Source organism: Erythrolamprus reginae, chromosome 1 (genome assembly GCF_031021105.1).
Source record: "Erythrolamprus reginae isolate rEryReg1 chromosome 1, rEryReg1.hap1, whole genome shotgun sequence".
Lineage (NCBI taxonomy): Eukaryota > Metazoa > Chordata > Lepidosauria > Squamata > Dipsadidae > Erythrolamprus > Erythrolamprus reginae.
Genome location: NC_091950.1, coordinates 49,006,383 through 49,025,181, shown reverse-complemented (window position 1 = coordinate 49,025,181; position 18,799 = coordinate 49,006,383). Strand labels below are relative to the sequence as shown.

General features: G+C 40.7%; 1 protein-coding gene across 5 annotated transcripts in view; it reads left to right on the top strand.

Moving 5' to 3' along the window:
- Positions 1-18,799, top strand: part of AMN (amnion associated transmembrane protein) — a 142,714-nt gene that overhangs the window by 83,460 nt on the left and 40,455 nt on the right. For all 5 annotated transcript variants that reach the window (XM_070733414.1, XM_070733398.1, XM_070733404.1 and 2 more), the window contains 2 exons: positions 11,371-11,458; positions 15,383-15,615. In XM_070733414.1, coding sequence (XP_070589515.1) covers positions 11,398-11,458; positions 15,383-15,615 — 294 coding nt within the window. In that variant the 5' untranslated portion in view covers positions 11,371-11,397. The remainder of the gene's footprint in view (positions 1-11,370; positions 11,459-15,382; positions 15,616-18,799) is intronic.

The window sequence follows — 18,799 nt, the reverse complement described above, 5'->3', positions numbered from 1 at the left end:
CTCTTGTCAATCTTATTCATGCAAATCTCAAATGAGCAGTTTTGAGATGTCAGCAGTTTCTGATAAATAAGGCTTATTTATTCTGATAAATATGGCTGATTTGATTCAGCCCAAGTATTAAATTTATCTTTTCCCCCCACCCAAAAAAGAGGATCTATTTAGAACTGCCAAGAGTCACAGTATCACATGGGGATATCTCTTGATTTGGATATACAGTACTATATTTATTTGAAAGATGGCAACACTGAATTTAGAATACAAACAAACAGACCCACAAAGAAAGATGACCCCCCCCCCCCCCCAAATCTAAACTCCATACATTACAATATTCTCAATAATTCTAAAATGATCCATTTAGTTCAGAAATGAAATCAAGAAGTCTAAGGAGAAGGGCGGCATAAAAATTGAATAAATAAAATAAATAAATAAAATAAAATAAAATAATCCCGAGTCCTCGGAGAGGGGAGGCATAGAAATCCAATTAATAATAACACTCTCTTGAATATTTAGAGGAATACTTAGAACACATCCACATTTCCAGGTTCTGTCACAAATTTATTTATTTATTCAATTTTTTATGCCGGCCTTCTCCTTAGACTCAGGGTGGCTTACAACATGTTAGCAATAGCACTTTTTAACAGAGCCAGCATATGCCCCCACAATCCAGGTCCTCAATTGACCCACCCCGGAAGGATGGAAGGGTGAGTCAACCTTGAGCCGGTGATGAGATTTGAACCACTGACCTGCAGATCTAGCAGTCAGCTTTTTTAGTGGCCTGCAGTACTGCACACTACCCACTGCGCCACCTTGGCCACCTAGGCCTCCAACCATTTCTTGAAGGTAGCAATGAACATTGCCTTCTCCTTCCCATCCAGAATGTGACCTCTGCCCTTAGTTCCTTTTTCCAAAGTAAAAAGAGTGTTTTCTAGCTTGCTTAAGAGTTGCTATCTCATTTGTCAGTTAGATTTTGCTTTCTGCTAGATATCCCCACTCTCCTCCTGCACTTTGACAAAAGGTGGACGCATACCCTCACTTCATAGCCCTTGCTCTGCCTCATCTGAGGGCTTTCTCAGTTACATAATAGTTATAACACTCCCCCATTTCAAAAGCCACGAGAAATCATTTTACTATTTTGGAGAGCTACTCACTGTTACCACTTGGGCTTGGTGTACCACTAAACTAATTAAAGTTTAACAGCTATAAGCAAGAAAGTTCAGGAAAAGAAAAATAGCAATTAAAAAAAAATCTCGTTAGGCTACAAACTGGTGAAGTACTCTATGTCTGTAAATGTTGTCATTATTGTGCTGCTCGGAAATTTGGGAGTGAAAATCATCCAAAGAATTGTTCATGTGTTTTGCATGTCATAGTAAAAGATACTGTACAAAGTTGCAGTTAGACCAATGCCAAATTAACAGAAATACTTTTTATTTATTTATTTACCTTTTTTGGGGGGGTGGAGTATAAGACACACTGGAGTATAAGATGCACCTTAGTTTGGGGGGAGGAAAATCAGGGAAAAAATAACCTGCCTACCAGGTATTCATCTAGCTAGTCTTTAGTCTGATCAGCTTCAACACATTAGTTTGCTGGTTTTGAGCCCACAAGCTTGCTTTTTATCTGCCGGTTGGGGATAAAAACAATTTCTAAAACACTTCACTTCTCTTTCTCTTCAGAGAGAAACAATGAAAAATCAGGCAAAGGGAAGAACCCTTCACTAGCAAAGCAAAGATAGCTTCATTCATTAGCACCTCGCTAGGGCTGAAAAAAAGGGGGAATAGAAACATAGAAGACTGGCGGCAGAAAAAGACCTCATGATCCATCTAGTCTGCCCTTATACTATTTTCTGTATTTTATCTTAGGATGGATATATGTTTATCCCAGGCATGTTTAAATTCAGTTACTGTGGATTTATCAACCATGTCTGCTGGAACTTTGTTCCAAGGATCTACTACTCTTTCAGTAAAATAATATTTTCTCATGTTGCTTTTGATCTTTCCCCCAACTAACTTCAGATTGTGTCCCCTTGTTCTTGTGTTCACTTTCCTATTAAAAACACTTCCCTCCTGGACCTTATTTAACCCTTTAACATATTTAAATGTTTCTATCATGTCCCCCCTTTTCCTTCTGTCCTCCAGACTATACAGATTGAGTTCATTAAGTCTTTCCTGATACGTTTTATGCTTAAGACCTTCCACCATTCTTGTAGCCCGTCTTTGGACCCGTTCAATTTTGTCAATATCTTTTTGTAGGTGAGGTCTCCAGAATATTGTTTGCTAGCAAAGCATGGAAGATTGCTTCACTGTTAGCACCTCCTTAGGGCTGAAAAAAGGCTCAGCTGATTGTCAGAGGGAGCAGCAATTGAAAGAAGTAGGCAAAGCGAAGGTCTGGCAAAGCAAGGAACATCGCATTAGCACCTCATTAGGTGAAGAAAAAGCTTAGTAAAAGCTAAGTATAAGATGCACCCAAATGTTCAGCCTCTTTTGGGGGGAGGGGTGCGTCTTATATTCTGAAAAAATATGGCAGCTTTCTCCTTGACTATATTTGCATATGCCAATTACAATAAAGGGCTGTGTAACACTGTTATTCAGTAAATCCCAATTGGCAGATTTTGTACAATACACTAGAATAAAACCGAACTAATCATATCATGGATTGATGTGATAGCAGGGGTGGTCTACTACCCGGATGGGGGGGGACGCAGTGGGCTAGCGAAAATGGAGCTCCACCCCAGAGCCCCCAATTTGCACTGAAAGATGTTGAAAGAAAATGCAGGGCGTCCTGCATAAGCCACGCCCACAGTGTGGTAGTAAAAAATTTGGTAGCCCTTCACTGTGGGATAGATAGTATGCTTAATATAATGAAGCCACCAATGGCAGACCATTATTGCCTTAAAATGGAGTATATAATACACTGCTCAAAAAAATAAAGGGAACACTCAAATAACACATCCTAGATCTGAATGAATGAAATATTATCATTGAATACTTTGTTCTGTACAAATTTAATGTGCTGACCCCAAAATGAAATTGATTGTGAATCAGTGTTGCTTCCTGAGTTGACAGTTTTATTTCATAGAAGTTTGTTTTACTTGGAGTTATACTCTGTTATTTAAGGGTTCCCTTTGTTTATTAATTTTTTTAGCAGTATACTTTTCCCAAGTACTGTGAATAAAAGATGTCTTATTGCCAATAAGATAGCTGCAATGCAACTTTTGTTAATGCAGCAGTGAGGCTACTATTGATTAAACATTCAAATAAGGGCTGGTAGCAGAGGAGGTATTCACTTACTTTCCGTACTGGTTCAGTAATGTGAATGCAGATGTGCACATACTTGCTTTGGTTATGTGTCTTCTGCCCATACATGTGGCCTTCCACAATGCACTTTGCTCACATGTGTGTCTTACACGCATGCACGTGGCTTCCAAATGTGCTTAAATAAGAGGGCATGATTCCAGGATGGGTGGGCCTGCTGGTCAATACTACCGGTTCAGCTAGGCAAAGTTGGCTCTTCTGTGACACGTGGACTTCAACTCCCAGAATTCCTGAGCTAGCATGATTGTCTCAGGAATTCTGGGAGTTGAAGTCTACAAGTCATAGAAGAGCCAACTTTGCCCTACCCCTGACCTAAACTGTTCAGAACCAACTGAATATCAACTCTGGCTGGTAGGATTGAGAATAGAAAAATGTGCCTCCTGAAAAGCTGCTCTAGAGCAGTGTTTCCCAACCTTGGCAACTTGAAGATAGTTGGACTTCAACTCCCAGAATTCCCCAGCCAGCGAATGTTGGCTGGGGACTTCTGGGAGTTGAAGTCCAGATACCTTCAAGTTGTCAAGGTTGGCAAACACTGCTCTAGAGCATTGCAAAAGCATCTAGAGTGTCATGACAGGCGACCCCTCTGCTGTTTTCTCAGTGGGGAGCCTCCATTGAATGCTTTCTTCCATGAATGGAAAAGGTCTTCTATTCCTGAAACAGCCAATCAAAATCCAATCCCCATTTTTATTCATCCTTCAAAGGATGCTGTATCAGCTTGCTGCTGGGGTAGACTGTTCTCTTAGCAAACACATTCTGTGCATAAATCCTTTTTTTTCTGAAACAACTTGACAGTCTCCTCCAATCTGAAGACAGCCTAGTCAGGTCCAATTTTCTCTTTGTATGAAAAGGTCAGGTATATGTTTGCTTTGGATTTATTTTTTTTTATACCCTCTCTGAGCATAGATTCAGTAGCCAGCAATTATTGGCAAACCTCTTATCCTCAGATTCCCTTTCCTCTTCCTCATTTCACCCCAACTGAACACAGAAATAGTGTTTTATTCCATGTAAGCTAAACAGATAGGTCTGATAATCTGCTGTCACCTTCTGGTAAGAAGTGGAAAACACACTGAAAGAGGAGAGTAGACCACGGACAGATGGAAAGTAATAACTGGGAAATATTAGAATCTGCCTCTCTCTCTCTCTCTCTCCTATTTTCCAAATGTAATCTCAGAGGTATGCATTAATGTAAAGAGACTTGCAGGAAGCTTCTATATTCTGTAAACATCTCAGAGACATCAATCAGTGCTAGGGTAGCTAAAAGGTACTCAGCCTCGGTTTATGGCAGGGGAAGAAATTCAAAGTCGAGCGTTAGACTCCAATCAGCAACACTGCGCAGGCTTGATTGCGAACGGCCCTTTTGCATCACTCCCAAGTGGCTCCAGCATTGCAGAACAGCATGCTCCGATGATGCAGTCGGTGACATGCGAGCAGGACCACGCTGGCACGATGCAGGCAGAGCGAAATGAAAATGGTTTTCATTTCTGAGAGGAGTGAAATTAAAAATCACAGCATAACAGATGACATCTAATAGAATTGTTCCACCTTAAGAACCCTTAATACTTCCCGTCCCTGCAGCTGGGTATAACAGCGACTAAAATAATTGGCTTTTGAACATGGTAACCTAGACACGAGTGCCACAAATATATTTGTGAGGAGGAAATTATTGCTGCACCCCCTTCCCCCCATGTATACTGCTGTGAGCTTATCGGAGACCGAGGCACATCTGAAAAGTTGGTCGACTACTTCACATGTCGCCCTCAAGGGATGCTAAAACTGTTTGTGGGGAATGGAGATAAAGACCCACTTGGGCCATATGCCAAGACCTTTGGTGATTGGTTGAAGTTATAACTGGGAACCTGCCTTGACAAACAATTTCAGTGTATGTCAGTGTTCTGCCTCAGCTATGGACCAGAAAGAATGTAGCACAAATCAGTTTGTTCAAACCATAGGACCAGATTATTTATGGGACCGTCTTCTGCCTCACTTATCCCAGCGACTGAGCAGATTGCACAGAATTGGCCTTTTCCGGGTCCTCTCGGCCAAGCATAAGGTGACCAGACATCCCGCTTTCCGCGGGACAGTCCTGCCAGTCGGAGTTTTGCCTCAGGAATTAGGGCATTTAAATCACCTCCTTGGAACTAGCTAAGAATTAAACTGGCATGAATTGAACCACATGTTGGGAAATGAGAGATTCCGGTGAGAGCAATATATCAAGAGGGAAGGAAGGAGTGGGAGAGAGAAAGAAAGAGAAAGAGAGATGGAGGGAGAAAGAAAGAGAAAAAAGAGAGGAGGGGCTGGGGGTGGGAGGCACTGTTCTTCAGTGGTTCTCCTCCTACCTCTCTGGCCGGTCGCAGTCGGTGTTAGTGGGGGGACAGAGGTCGACTCCTAGGTCTCTCCCTTGTGGGGTGCCTCAGGGGTCAGTCCTCTCCCCCCTGCTATTTAACATCTACATGAAACCGCTGGGCGAGATCATCCAAGGACATGGGGTGAGGTATCATCAATATGCGGATGATACCCAGCTTTACATCTCCACCCCATGCCCAGTCAATGAAGCGGTGGAAGTGATGTGCCGGTGCCTGGAGGCTGTTGGGGCCTGGATGGGTGTCAACAGACTCAAGCTCAACCCGGATAAGACGGAGTGGCTGTGGGTTTTGCCTCCCAAGGACAATTCCATCTGTCCGTCCATTACCCTGGGGGGGGAATTATTGACCCCCTCAGAGAGGGTCCGCAACTTGGGCATCCTCCTCGATCCACAGCTCACATTAGAACAACATCTTTCAGCTGTGGCGAGGGGGGCGTTTGCCCAGGTTCGCCTGGTGCACCAGTTGCGGCCCTATCTGGACCGGGACTCATTGCTCACAGTCACTCATGCCCTCATCACCTCGAGGTTCGACTACTGTAATGCTCTCTACATGGGGCTACCTTTGAAAAGTGTTCGGAAACTTCAGATCGTGCAAAATGCAGCTGCGAGAGCAGTCATGGGCCTACCTAGGTATGCCCATATTTCGCCATCACTCCGCAGTCTGCATTGGCTGCCGATCAATTTCCGGTCACAATTCAAAGTGTTGGTTATGACCTTTAAAGCCCTTCATGGCACCGGACCAGAATATCTCCGAGACCGCCTCCTGCCGCACGAATCCCAGCGACCGATTAGGTCCCACAGAGTGGGCCTTCTCCGGGTCCCGTCAACTAAACAATGTCGGTTGGCGGGCCCCAGGGGAAGAGCCTTCTCTGTGGCGGCACTGGCCCTCTGGAACCAACTCCCCCCGGAGATTAGAACTGCCCCTACTCTTCCTGCCTTCCGTAAACTCCTTAAAACCCACCTTTGCCGTCAGGCATGGGGGAACTGAAACATCTCCCCCTGGGCACGTTTAATTTATGCATGGTATGTCTGTGTGTGTGTCTGTTAGCATATGGGGTTTTTAAATATTTAAATATTTTAAATTTGTCTGATTGCTTATGATTTGTTTCTACATGTTGTGAGCCGCCCCGAGTCTTCGGAGAGGGGCGGCATACAAATCTAAGTAATAAATAAAGAAAGGGAGAGAAAGAAAGAGAAAGAGGGAGGAAGGAAGAGAGAAAGAAACAGAGAAAAGATAGAAAGGAAGGGAGAGAGAGAGAATGAAAGAAGGAGGGAGAGAAGAAAGGGAGGAAAGAGAGAAAGACAATGAGAGGGGGAAGGAGGGAAGGAGGGAGGAAGAGAGAGAAAGAGAGAGAAAAAAGAGAGAGAAAGGAAGGAAGGAAGAGAAAGAAAGGGGGAGGGAGAGAAAGATAGAGAGGAAGGAAGGGAGAGAAAGAAAGAGGGAGGGACAGAAAAAGAGAAAGAGAGAGAAAGGGAGGGAGGGAGGAAGAGAAGGAGAGAAAAAGAAAGAATTTTTTGCTCCATATATACCAAATTTTTAATCAATTGAGTCCAACATTTATGTTGCTAAGTATGAAATTTATTAAGTGAACTTTTCCCTATTTTATGATTTTTCTTGCCACATTTGTTAAGTGCAGTTGTTAAATTAATAACATGGTTGTTAAGGGAATCTGGCTTTCCCATTGACTTTGCTTATCAAAAGGTCACCAAACTTGTCAGAAGGTCACCAAACAATTAATCAGTGGAACAGCAGATGTAGTGAATGTTCCAACACTGGAAATTTTTAAGAAGATGTTGGATAACCATTTGTCTGAAGTAGTGTAGGCTTTCCTGCCTAAGCAGGGGGTTGGACTAGAAGACCTCCAAGGTCCCTTCAACTCTGTTGTTGTTGTTGTTGTTATTAAACTAGATCACATGACCCTGTAACACAGCAAAGGTCATAAATATGAACCAGTTGTCAAGTATCCGAATACAAATCACATGGGGATGCTGCAATGGTCATAAGTGCGAAAAATGGTCCTAAGTCACTTTTTTCAATGCTGTTATAACTTCATACGGTCACTAAATGAACCGCTGTACATCGAGGACAACCTGTACTCATCTGGAATTGCCAAAATGCTTCAACCTAAAGCTCTCTAAGCTGACAGTGAAGGTTTCAACAAACTATGCCCACATTCCAGTTACAGAGTCCTCAGTAATGCATGAGTCATGACTGCTACTTTTAGGCCTTCCAGGACGTCACAAGTTTAAGCACAGAAAAACCATGGCAAAGTTGGAACCCTTCCTCTTGCTGTAATGAGAATTTTGAACACCTGAAAAAGGCTACTGAGGTGGTGCAGACATTAGTTTTAGCATGGACAAACAAAGGCTGTTCTCATATAAAATATCAAATTACAATTTCCACCTGCTTAATAAACCTGGTATTTATATCTTCTCTTCTCTACCATATTCTGCGTAGTAGCTTGCTTCATGATCGGGTAGGTTGTTTTCCCAACTAGCAATAGCTCTCTGATGTCTGGGTCTCTTTTTCTTTCAAATGCATAGGTAAGGTGCATTCTTATGCAAAGCACGTGGAAATGGTTACCAGACTAATCTATCATTCCTTGATTCAGAGGCATCAAGCAAGCATTGACTTGCTCGGTACCATAATGAGGGGGAATTTCTCTGCAACAGGTGTAAGTGCCTAGCTGTGATTTGGAATTATGCCTGCAGAGTGCTGGTGTTTATGAATAGGGACATTTCCATTCCCACCCTTAAATATAGCACTTAGACTTATATACCGCTTCACAGTGCTTTATAGCCCTCTCTAAGCGGTTTGCATAGTCAGCATATTGCCCCCAACAATCTGGGTCCTCATTTTACCCACCTTGGGATGGAAGGCTGAGTCAGTGGTGAGATTTGAACTGGTGAACTACAGCCAGCAGTCAGCAGAAGCATCTTGCAGTACTGCTCTCTAACCACTGTGCCAACAAGGATGGTTCCAGAGGGCCGGGGCTATCACAGAGAAGGCTCTTCCCCTAGGGCCCGCCATCCTGAATTGCTTGGCTGACGGGACCTGGAGAAGGCTGGTTATGTGGGCCCTAATTGGTTGCTGGGGTTCTTTTATTTAGGAAACGAAGGAAGGTCACCTTCTTTTGTTGGGGTTTGGAAAGATTTATTGATATCACAGTACTTACATCTTTTTGTTAACACTGGTGCTTATATTTCTTGCAGTTGCATGTGATGCATTATGCATTTTTTATGATTTATGAAGTAGGTAAATGGCTCGGCAGTAAATGACCTTCTCCCTGAGAACCCAACTTTCTAGAGACACTAAAAAACCCCAGAATTCTGTATATGAATAAATTTTGAAATGCTTAGGATAGGAAGGGCAGATTATGAAAAAAAAATTCTGTAGATGAAATTATGTCACAGCCCTTTGATTATTAAGAATCCAGATCCAACTGATCTTTAATTCTCCAGGCTGCGCTGCTATCTTTCAGTGGCTTGTTCCACATTTCCTTCATTTACAATTGAGATTGAGTATTGCTTGCATTCCATCTGTTGGCTTGGGAAAGTGAGCCGGAGTGGCGCAGCAGGTAGAGTGCTGTACTGCAGGCCACTGAAGCTGACTGTAGATCTGTAGGTCAGTGGTTCAAATCTCATCACGGACTCAAGGTTGACCCAGCCTTCCATCCTTCCAAGGTGGGTAAAATGACCCAGATTGTGGGGGCAATATTCTGGCTCTGTTAAAAAGGTGCTATTGCTAACATGTTGTAGGCCACCCTGAGTCTAAGGAGAAGGACAGCATAAAAAATCGAATAAATAAATAAAATAAATAAATAAAGAAGAGAAGATTGGGCAAAAGGACAGAAGGAGAAAGGTTCAGAGAAAAATCAGCTCTTGATATTTGGCTTGATAATTCAGTCATGCAATCTTTAGGACATTATAAGCCAGGTGATGGTGAGGCCATCTCTACCATTAAAGGTAAAGGTTTCCCTGCCTGGTTGTGTGTAGGGCATGGTGCTCATCTCTGTTTCTTGGGCAAGGAAGTCAGCATTGTACAAAGACATGTTCTGTGGTCATGTGGCCAATATGGTAACTCTTGTACCTCTTTTATCTCTTATATTTTCTGCTATTCTCTCTAGTTATATTTTACTCCTATATTTCTCTTCTATACTATCTTTGATACATTCTACTCGTATATATCCTCTATTATTATTGTGTATTATTGTGTATCGGACAAAACAAATAAATAAAAATAAATGGCTATATGCCAAAGGCACACAAAACACTATAACTTTCCCACCAAAGTGGTACCTATTAATCTACTCACATTTGCATGCTTTCAAACTGCTAAGTGGAGAGGAGCTTGGGACAGGAATGAGAGCTCACCCTGTTGCATGGTAGTTGGGTTTTGAACATGGGCTGTCAACTTTCCAGCTAACAAGCTCTGCATCTTTAACTGCTGAGCCATCATACCTCCTGCCCTACCATTAGAAAGAACAAAATAAAGGCCAATAGAGCTCACTGTACTTACGTTGTGAGTGGGAGTCACTGATAGTCACATCTTCCCATATATTACCACACTGTGGGCGTGGCTATGCAGGATGCCCTTCATTTTCTTTCAATATCTCTCTGTGCAAATTGGGTACTCTGAGGTGGAACTCCATTTTCGTTACCCCACTGTCTTCCCCCCTCCCCATCTGGGCAGCAGCCCACCCTGCATCTTCCTGAATATTTCAATTCCTGTTAATGGTAAGCTAGCATAGCTGCTGCAGTTGTACGAGGGAAGAGGGCACTTGCAGAAGATGCTCTTCAAATACTGTCTACTTGCTTCAAAATCTAGCAGATCTTTCCAGTGGATTTGGAAGTAGGAATGTAGCATCTTAAATATTTGAGGGCCATCTGTAATCTCTGGGTTGCCCTTATGTAGATCATCAAATATATATCTCTATCTCTGTCTCTGTCTCTGTCTCTGTCTCTCTATCTCTCTATCTCTATCTCTCTATCTCTCTATCTCTATCTATCTATCTATCTATCTATCTATCTATCTATCTATCTATCTTTATATCTATCTTTATACCTATCACCTATCTATCTATAAAAAGCAGACCTGTTCTCCACCCACCTCACCCCCAATTTTGAGACTTGGTTTGGCTTGTACTACATAATGTACTGTTTTAAAAAATAATATTTTAATTTGAAATAAAAAGGCCCTCATAATTATAGTTTTAATTTGCTTCTCTCTGACTCTGAAGAATGGCACCCTGCACCTGAGTAGATCTTTGGATTTTACAGCATTTCTTTTCTTATTAAAATGAATTATGGCTAATGATAGAAAATTTCAAGGGGAGCTCTGCAACTTTCAAATTAAGAATTCTCCGAATGTTATACTATATTTCATTTATCCACCTTCCCCAGGTCACTCTGAATTGTTCAGCCTAAGAGAAAAAAAGTCACCTTCCCTTATATCAAAATAGTGGTGGTCGGAATAATTAAACCTGGCTGCCTTTAATTTCAAATGGAAATATTGCATAAATAATAAATGAACCAATATTGCCATTACTGATGAGGTTTGGATAGTGCTTTTAAATAATACAAACTGGGGAAGATTGTAGTTAATGGTACATTATGGGCATAGCTGGTCTTCAGCAATTCAGCCCAGGGAGAAATTGCAAAAATTATGCCTTTTGTTTATTCTGTTTTGCTGTTTAGTACCTTCCACTGAACGGAGAATTCATTATGGCCCCCGCTGCTGGGTTTGAAGCTTTCGACGGCAATTACAATCCAGGATGTGAGACAGGTATTGTGTTCAGCCAACCATTAATTAGTCATGCAAAATAAGCGCTATGAGATTATTCTTCAGTTGTGCTTCTGTTCATTTGAGTCACTTTTCCAGTTATAATAAACTTTCCCCTGGAGCTCTCCAAAGTTTTTGGAATTATCATCAGAGCTTTCTTTTCCGTAGTGGGAGGAAGACGAAGGAAATTATCAACACTGGCCAGGTATATATTTTGAGACCTTTTGTGGTGAAGGCATTATGGAAAAGAGGTTTGTTCATGCTACCATTGCATTTGCTGTAGGGCAACTCACATAGACGATACACCAGCTTATTGAATTTGTTTATTTCTACTGGTGATATCAAAACCTGCAATTTTAAGCTTCAAGGTTTTTCTTTAGAGAAATATATTGGTTTTGATTTGGTGCCAAGTCTCAGAATCTTTTTGGATGGTTGAATCATAAAGTTAATAGCCTTTGTGGGTTCTTGCATCCAGAGCTTGCACATTAAGTTGTGTACATTTAACCAAATTGATTGCAGTGGGTTTAAGCATACCATAACCCTGTTATGCGCAATATAATTCTGGCTGTTTCATCAATGATTTTTCGGTAGGTCTCACAACTTAAAATTGAGAAGGTTGAGATACACAGAAGAAACAACATCTCATACAACAAAGTTGCAAATTGGTTGCAAAAGGGGCTCACATCATGTTTTGCACAAGCAAACCTAGAATAGTATATTTGATTTCTGAGTGATTGAATATGGTGATTTAATATGGGATTGAATATGGGATTCAACTAATCCTAATCAATTAGTAATTTGTTGTGAGATGCAGTGGTGGGATTCAAATTTTACTACTGGTTCTGTGAGTGCGGCTTGGTGAGTATGGCTTGGTGGGTGTAGCAGATGAAGTTTACTGCAAAATCCCAATTTTCTCCCGATAATTTTATTTATTTGTTTTGTCAAGTACATATTAGTGGTATACAAAGATATAATATTTATATACATGATACCAGTAAAAGAGAAACATTAGGACAGGGGACGGAAGGCTCTCTGGTACACTTATGCACGTCCCTTACTGACTTCTTAGGAATCGGGAGATGTCAACAGTGGATAGTCTAATGGTAAAGTTTTGGGGGTTAGGTGATGATACTACAGAGTTTGTTAGTGAGTTCCATGCATCAACTACTCGGTTACTAAAGTCGTATTTCTGGCAGTTGAGTTTAGAGCAATTTACTTTAAGTTTGTATCTGTTGTGTGCTCATGTATTTTTGTGGTTGAAGCTAAAGTAGTCATTGACAGGAAGAACATTGTAGCAGATGATTTTATGGGTTATGCTTAGGTCATGTTTAAGACAACATAGTTCTAAGCTTTCTAAACCTAGGATTGTAAGTCTAGTTGCATAGGGTATTCTGTTGCAAGTGGAGGAGTGGAGGGCTCCTCAAAGTATCTCTGGATATTTTCTAGAGTGTTTATGTCCAAAATGTGATGCAGGTTCCAGACAAATGAGCTGTATTCAAGGAATAGTCTGGTGAAAGTTTTGTATGCTCTGGTTAGTAGTATGAGATTACCGGAGCAGAATTTACATAAGACTCAGGAGGCAGAGAATAGATGGAGGCAGGGCCAGTCAGGGGTGATATTTACTGGTTCTCTGAACTACTCAAAATTTCCGCTACCAGTTCTCCAGAACTGGTCAGAACCTGCTGAAACCCACCTTTGGTGAGATGTGTTGCATAGAAAACTTTATCTGAAAGAAATAGTCCTTTGTGTGGAGTACATGGGAAGGCCAATTGCTTGAAATCTATATGCTGTAGTTGATGTTTTTCTGAAGGAAGAGGATGTGGAAGCTTTATTTGTAAAAGAAAATCCCATGTTCCATGCAGTTTGGGAATATTAAGTGCCATAGCTAGGACTTTGGGTTCTTGCGAGTATACTGGTTTATGCATAGATGCATGACAGCTTCATAAATATTAAATAGAAAGTTGTTAATGAATTAAATATGAATTTCAGTAATGTACTGTGTATAATAGCCCTCACGCACTATAATTTCCTAGCAGAGGAATTATAATACTCAGTTATAGTTGGCATGTTTGTAAAAAAGTGATGGCTGTGGAAAAAATGGTTAATACATTACTAATAAAATTGTCATGCTTACTGTCATCCTAGCTCCCCACAGGCCTATTCATGGGAAATTCTCTCCAGCAGCCCCAGTTAAGTTCTAGGTAGTGTTTTATTAAGCCATCTGAGGCAATAAACCAAATTTTGCCATACTACAATATGGTGACTCTAATCTTTGTCACCAGCAGGGGTTGCTTGCCTAAAAAAACAACTGCATCTTGTTCAAAGCTATAGCTCAACTTTTACCAATCTGGTATCCAGGTTGGATATTTTCCATCCACAAAGCTAGGGCAATGGCCAAGAAAGCCAAAATGCTGGGAAATATGCTTTTCATAAAGAGTTTGAAGGCATGCTGGGCAACAATAGTATCCTCATCACAACCCATTTTCCCACCCCTATCTTCCATTGTATTTACTTTTTCTATTAGTTTTATATCAAAACAAATGATTACATGGGGAGGGAGGTTTTAGATATGTTGGATATCATGTTGTATATAAACATGATAAATACTTAGATATCATGTTTAAATATATCTCTATTATTTATAAATATGATATCTATCATATATACGTATGATCTGTATCCTGTAAATATGAAAGTGATCATATTTGTATGATAAATAAATAATAATATAAATAAATAAGCATGTTGGCTGTTTTTTGTTAGCAAACTCTCCAATCAGACTTGTAAAAATAAAAGAAATTAAAAATCTTATCCCTGTCCACTGGTATTTGCCAGGGCAGCCAAAGTTGGGAAGATGATAGGTAGATGTAGCAAGCCTTTCCCCTTATAAAATTGATGACATGCCCAACATGTGGTTTACACACACACACACACACACACACACATCTCTATGGACACTACTGCCTCTGTCCATTTGTATGATAGAACCTACATGTCGCAAGAAAAATGTTAGTTCTGCATAACATGGAGAGGTTCAATTTTTGGCAAAAATAAATTTTCTCAGAATCCTCATTCCTCTTGCCTTACACGTCATAAATTGGCCCAGGAAAGTCAAAGGAGTTTGGGTGTTTCTCCTGCTTATTTTACTTCTTATTAATTTAGCAATTGCAACTGGTCACAGATTGGAAGAAGTACGAATGGCCATGCATGAGGGAAATTGCCATGCAGACTACTGCTGCCTCTCAGAGAGCCTCAGTAATAATTCCTGTTATGCAGGAATATTCATTCTGAAAAATAAAGTTTTCCCTACAGATAAAACTCTAATAAATCCAATTGCACATCTAAGGGATACCTGCTCATGAAAAGTAGGGTAAATTCAGAGATTGGATCAATTGGATTTTTTCCTCAATATTGTTGTTGTTGTTATTTATCAGTTGTATTATTAATTTTATTATAACAATGGATGTAATAACAGATTTCTATGGGAAGAAAAAATGCATTAGGTAAAATGTGTTATATGTTATAGTTACAATTTATAATAAGTCTTCTCATCTATGTGACATCCAGATCTATTGCTCTCTGGATTCCCAGAATTCCAAGCTGCCAATGGCTATGATTTTAAAAATTGACATATCTGAAAAGTATCAAATTTGACAGGGCAGAACCATACTATTAGAAGTTCAGGTTTACAACAAACTTTGGCATTTGAAATCTAATACTGGGACACCTAATGCCAATATCACTAGACTGATCACTAGATTACTTTAAACTATTCTTCATTATGAATCAAATTCCCATGTACAATGAACAACATATTCTACACGTTCTTAGACTTTTTTTTTTTTAAACTGAGTTTGTTCTTTAAAAATCAGCAAAGGCAAATGGACTTTATCTATGACTCTTACTTTCTGTCATTTTCATTATTAGCTTCAGAAGTCACATTTAAAAGTACAGACAATTATGAATGGTATGATCCTACGTTATGGCATGCTGCAACCTCTTTGGAAGACTTAGATCTGGGCAAATACACTTTCCTTGTTGATGAAGAACGGGTTCCGTGCCAGTATGATGATGTTATTTTTCAGCCTGAAACCTCCTTCCGAGTGAACATCGCCTCTGAGCAAACGATACAGCTTAAGAGCATTTCAATCATGGGCCAGGTAAAGTAGAAACTGCAATTTCATCACCTTACACTGTGTCTCCTTTTTCCCACGCCACCCCCCCCTAAAAAGGCTCACAAGTAGTAATATCAACGTTTTCCAAATTTATATTGAATTGCCATGGAAAATAACCTGAATTACTTTCAAATATTTTATTTATTTATTTATTTTTTAGATTTGTATGCCGCCCCTCTCTGAAGACTCGGGGCGGCTCACAGCAACAATAAAACAATGTATGACAAATCTAATAATTTAAAAACACTAAAAAGCCCATTATTAAAAGCAAACATACACACAAACATATCATGCATAAACTGTATAGGCCCGGGGGGAGATGTCTCAGTTCACCCATGCCTGGCGGCAGAGGTGGGCTTTAAGGAGTTTATGAAAGGCAAGAGGGTGGGGGAAATTCTAATATCCGGGGGGACCTGGTTCCAGAGGGTCGGGGCCACCACAGAGAAGGCTGTTCCTCTGGGTCCCACCAAATGACATTGTTTAGTCGACGGGACCCAGAGAAGGCCAACTCTGTGGGACTGGAATTCGTGTGGCAGAAGGCGGTCCCGGAGATATTCTGGTCCGATGCCATGAAGGGCTTTATAGGTCATAACAACACTTTGCATTGTGACCGGAAACTGATCGGCAACCAATGCAGACTGCGGAGTGTTAGTGTAACATGGGCATACCTTGGGAAGCCCATGATTGCTCTCGCAGCTACATTCTGCACGATCTGAAGTTTCCGAACACTTTGCAAAGGTAGCCCTATGTAGAGAGCATTACAGTAGTCGAACCTCGAGGTGATGAGGGCATGAGTGACTGTGACCAGTGAGTCCCGGTCCAGATAGGGACGCAACTGGTGCACCAGGCGAACCTGGGCAAACGCCCCCCTCGCCACAGCTGAAAGATGGTTCTCTAATGTGAGCTGTGGATTTAGCCCCACGTTACTAATTCAGTTAATTTAACACATACACATTCCAGGGGTGGGTTTCAACTTAACTCGCTACTGGTCTGCTCCCTCCCGTGCCAAATGGGTGTGCCATGTGGCCACGTGTGCATTTTGTACATGCGCGCATACGCAGTAATGAAAAATCCGGGGGGAAAACAAAGCCAAAAAAAGATGGCAACCACATGCACAGTGCTGAAACTCAGCTTCTGCGCAAGCTCAGGAGGGAAAAAATAAAATATAAATATAAATAAATAAATAAATAAATAAATAATATATATATTTTTTTTAAAAGATGATGGCACCCACCAACTGCTACTCACCAATCTGGTGTGGTGAGGACATTGTGATGTCACCAGCAGATCATTATCGGTTTGGGTGAACCGGTCCAAATGGGGAGGAACCCACCCCTGACCAGTGGTGAGTTCCTACTGGTGTGGTCCAGAGTGCCACATTGGTAGGAACTCACTGATGATGCAATTTCCGGTGTCTCCTGAGAAGGAGTTTCTCAGCTGTGCTTCGGACGAAGGATAAAATTCGGCATTAATTAAACTGATACTAAAACCAGAAACCTTTCTTCTAGGCATAATAAATCAGAAACTTAAAAAAGATTTCTATTATTTAATACAACATGTGATTACAGCAATCAGAATTGCAATAGCTCAAAATTGGAAAAAGGAAGAAACACCATCAGAAAGAGAAATGATAAAAAAGAAATATGACTGTGCATAAATGGACAGACTGACCCAAAAACTTAAAGATAAAGAAGAATCAAAATACCACGAAATTTGGAAGAAATTTTATGACTGGGTCGAGACAAGAAGAAATAATAGTAGTAAATAAATTAGATGTTCTCAAAATCAATCCAATATACAAAATTAAGATCAAATAAATCTGACTTTAGATTAATTGAATGATAGAATAAATGTTTGATAACTGCTGACGCCATAAGCTGTATAATGATATTACAAAATAAGAACTGTGTGGCTAACAGTTCAATTGGGGGGGGGGACTATGGGCAGTTCTGTATAATATATCATAGAATTTAAGTACAACATCCAGATAAACAATCATATTGTGAAATGATACAACATGTACAATACTATATGCTTCTCCCCCACTCCATCCCTCCTCATCTGTCACCCCCAAAATTGTGCCCCAAAGTAATAAGACACCCCCTCCCCCCCAAAAAAATAAGGCCAAGCTCTTATTTTGGGGTTCAAAAAAATAAGACAGAATCTTATTTTCGGGGAAACACGGTAGCCCAGTGAGCAGGCTCAGGAAGAAAGATCATTGCATCTGTTATAAAATTGCTAAAATGTTTACAGGCTCATTTAGTAGTAAAAGATGTATTGGTGCAGAGCAGATCTGCACTTTTTGCTTGGCCCGTTGCCAGTATATGCTGCTCACTATTTTCTAAATGTAAGGATGGATGATGAGGTTGGAAATGCACTGTGTGTGTGTGTGTGTGTGTATTTTCTAGGTATGATTGAAAAGCTGCTGTTTCCAACCAGACCACCTTAAACCCTTCGATGGTGATAGAAAACATCGAAAGTTACTTCCAGTCTGCAGCATTAATATAATCTTCCCAATTTTATACCCACCATCATTCTATGCTAGTGATGGATGGCTATTATGGAATTGATTTCCTATACGTCCAGAGGGCGCCAAGCTGCTTTAATAGCAGTCAATTGTCTGTCTAGAGTAATACAACCCTGTGTATTTCCTAGGTTTGGGGGGAGGAGAGAGGGAGATTTCTGGAATCCATACCAAACGCCAATGTAAGATCAGTGAAACCTAGAAAACTGAATTCCTACAATATTGACATCAGTAGTGCACAGATTTTGGTATAACTCAAGTACAATTTAGGAAAATCAAATCACAGCTCTCATATATATATATTATATTTATATATTTATTAGATTTGTATGCTGCCCCTCTCCGAAGACTCGGGGCGACTCACAACAACAACAACAATACAATATACAGAGTACAAATCCAATATAAATTAAAAAATAAATTTAAAACCCATAAATATTAAAAACAATCATTACTGCACAATCATACCATTCTCGTGTATTACAGTCAGGGGGAAAAAGGTGGTAGTGGGGGGAAGAGATAATTATTCCTCCATGCCTGGTGACATAGATAGGTCTTCAACATCTTGCGGAAGGCAGGAAGAGTAGGGGCAATTCAAATCTCCGGGGAGAGTTGGTTCCAGACGGCCAGGGCCACCACTGAGAA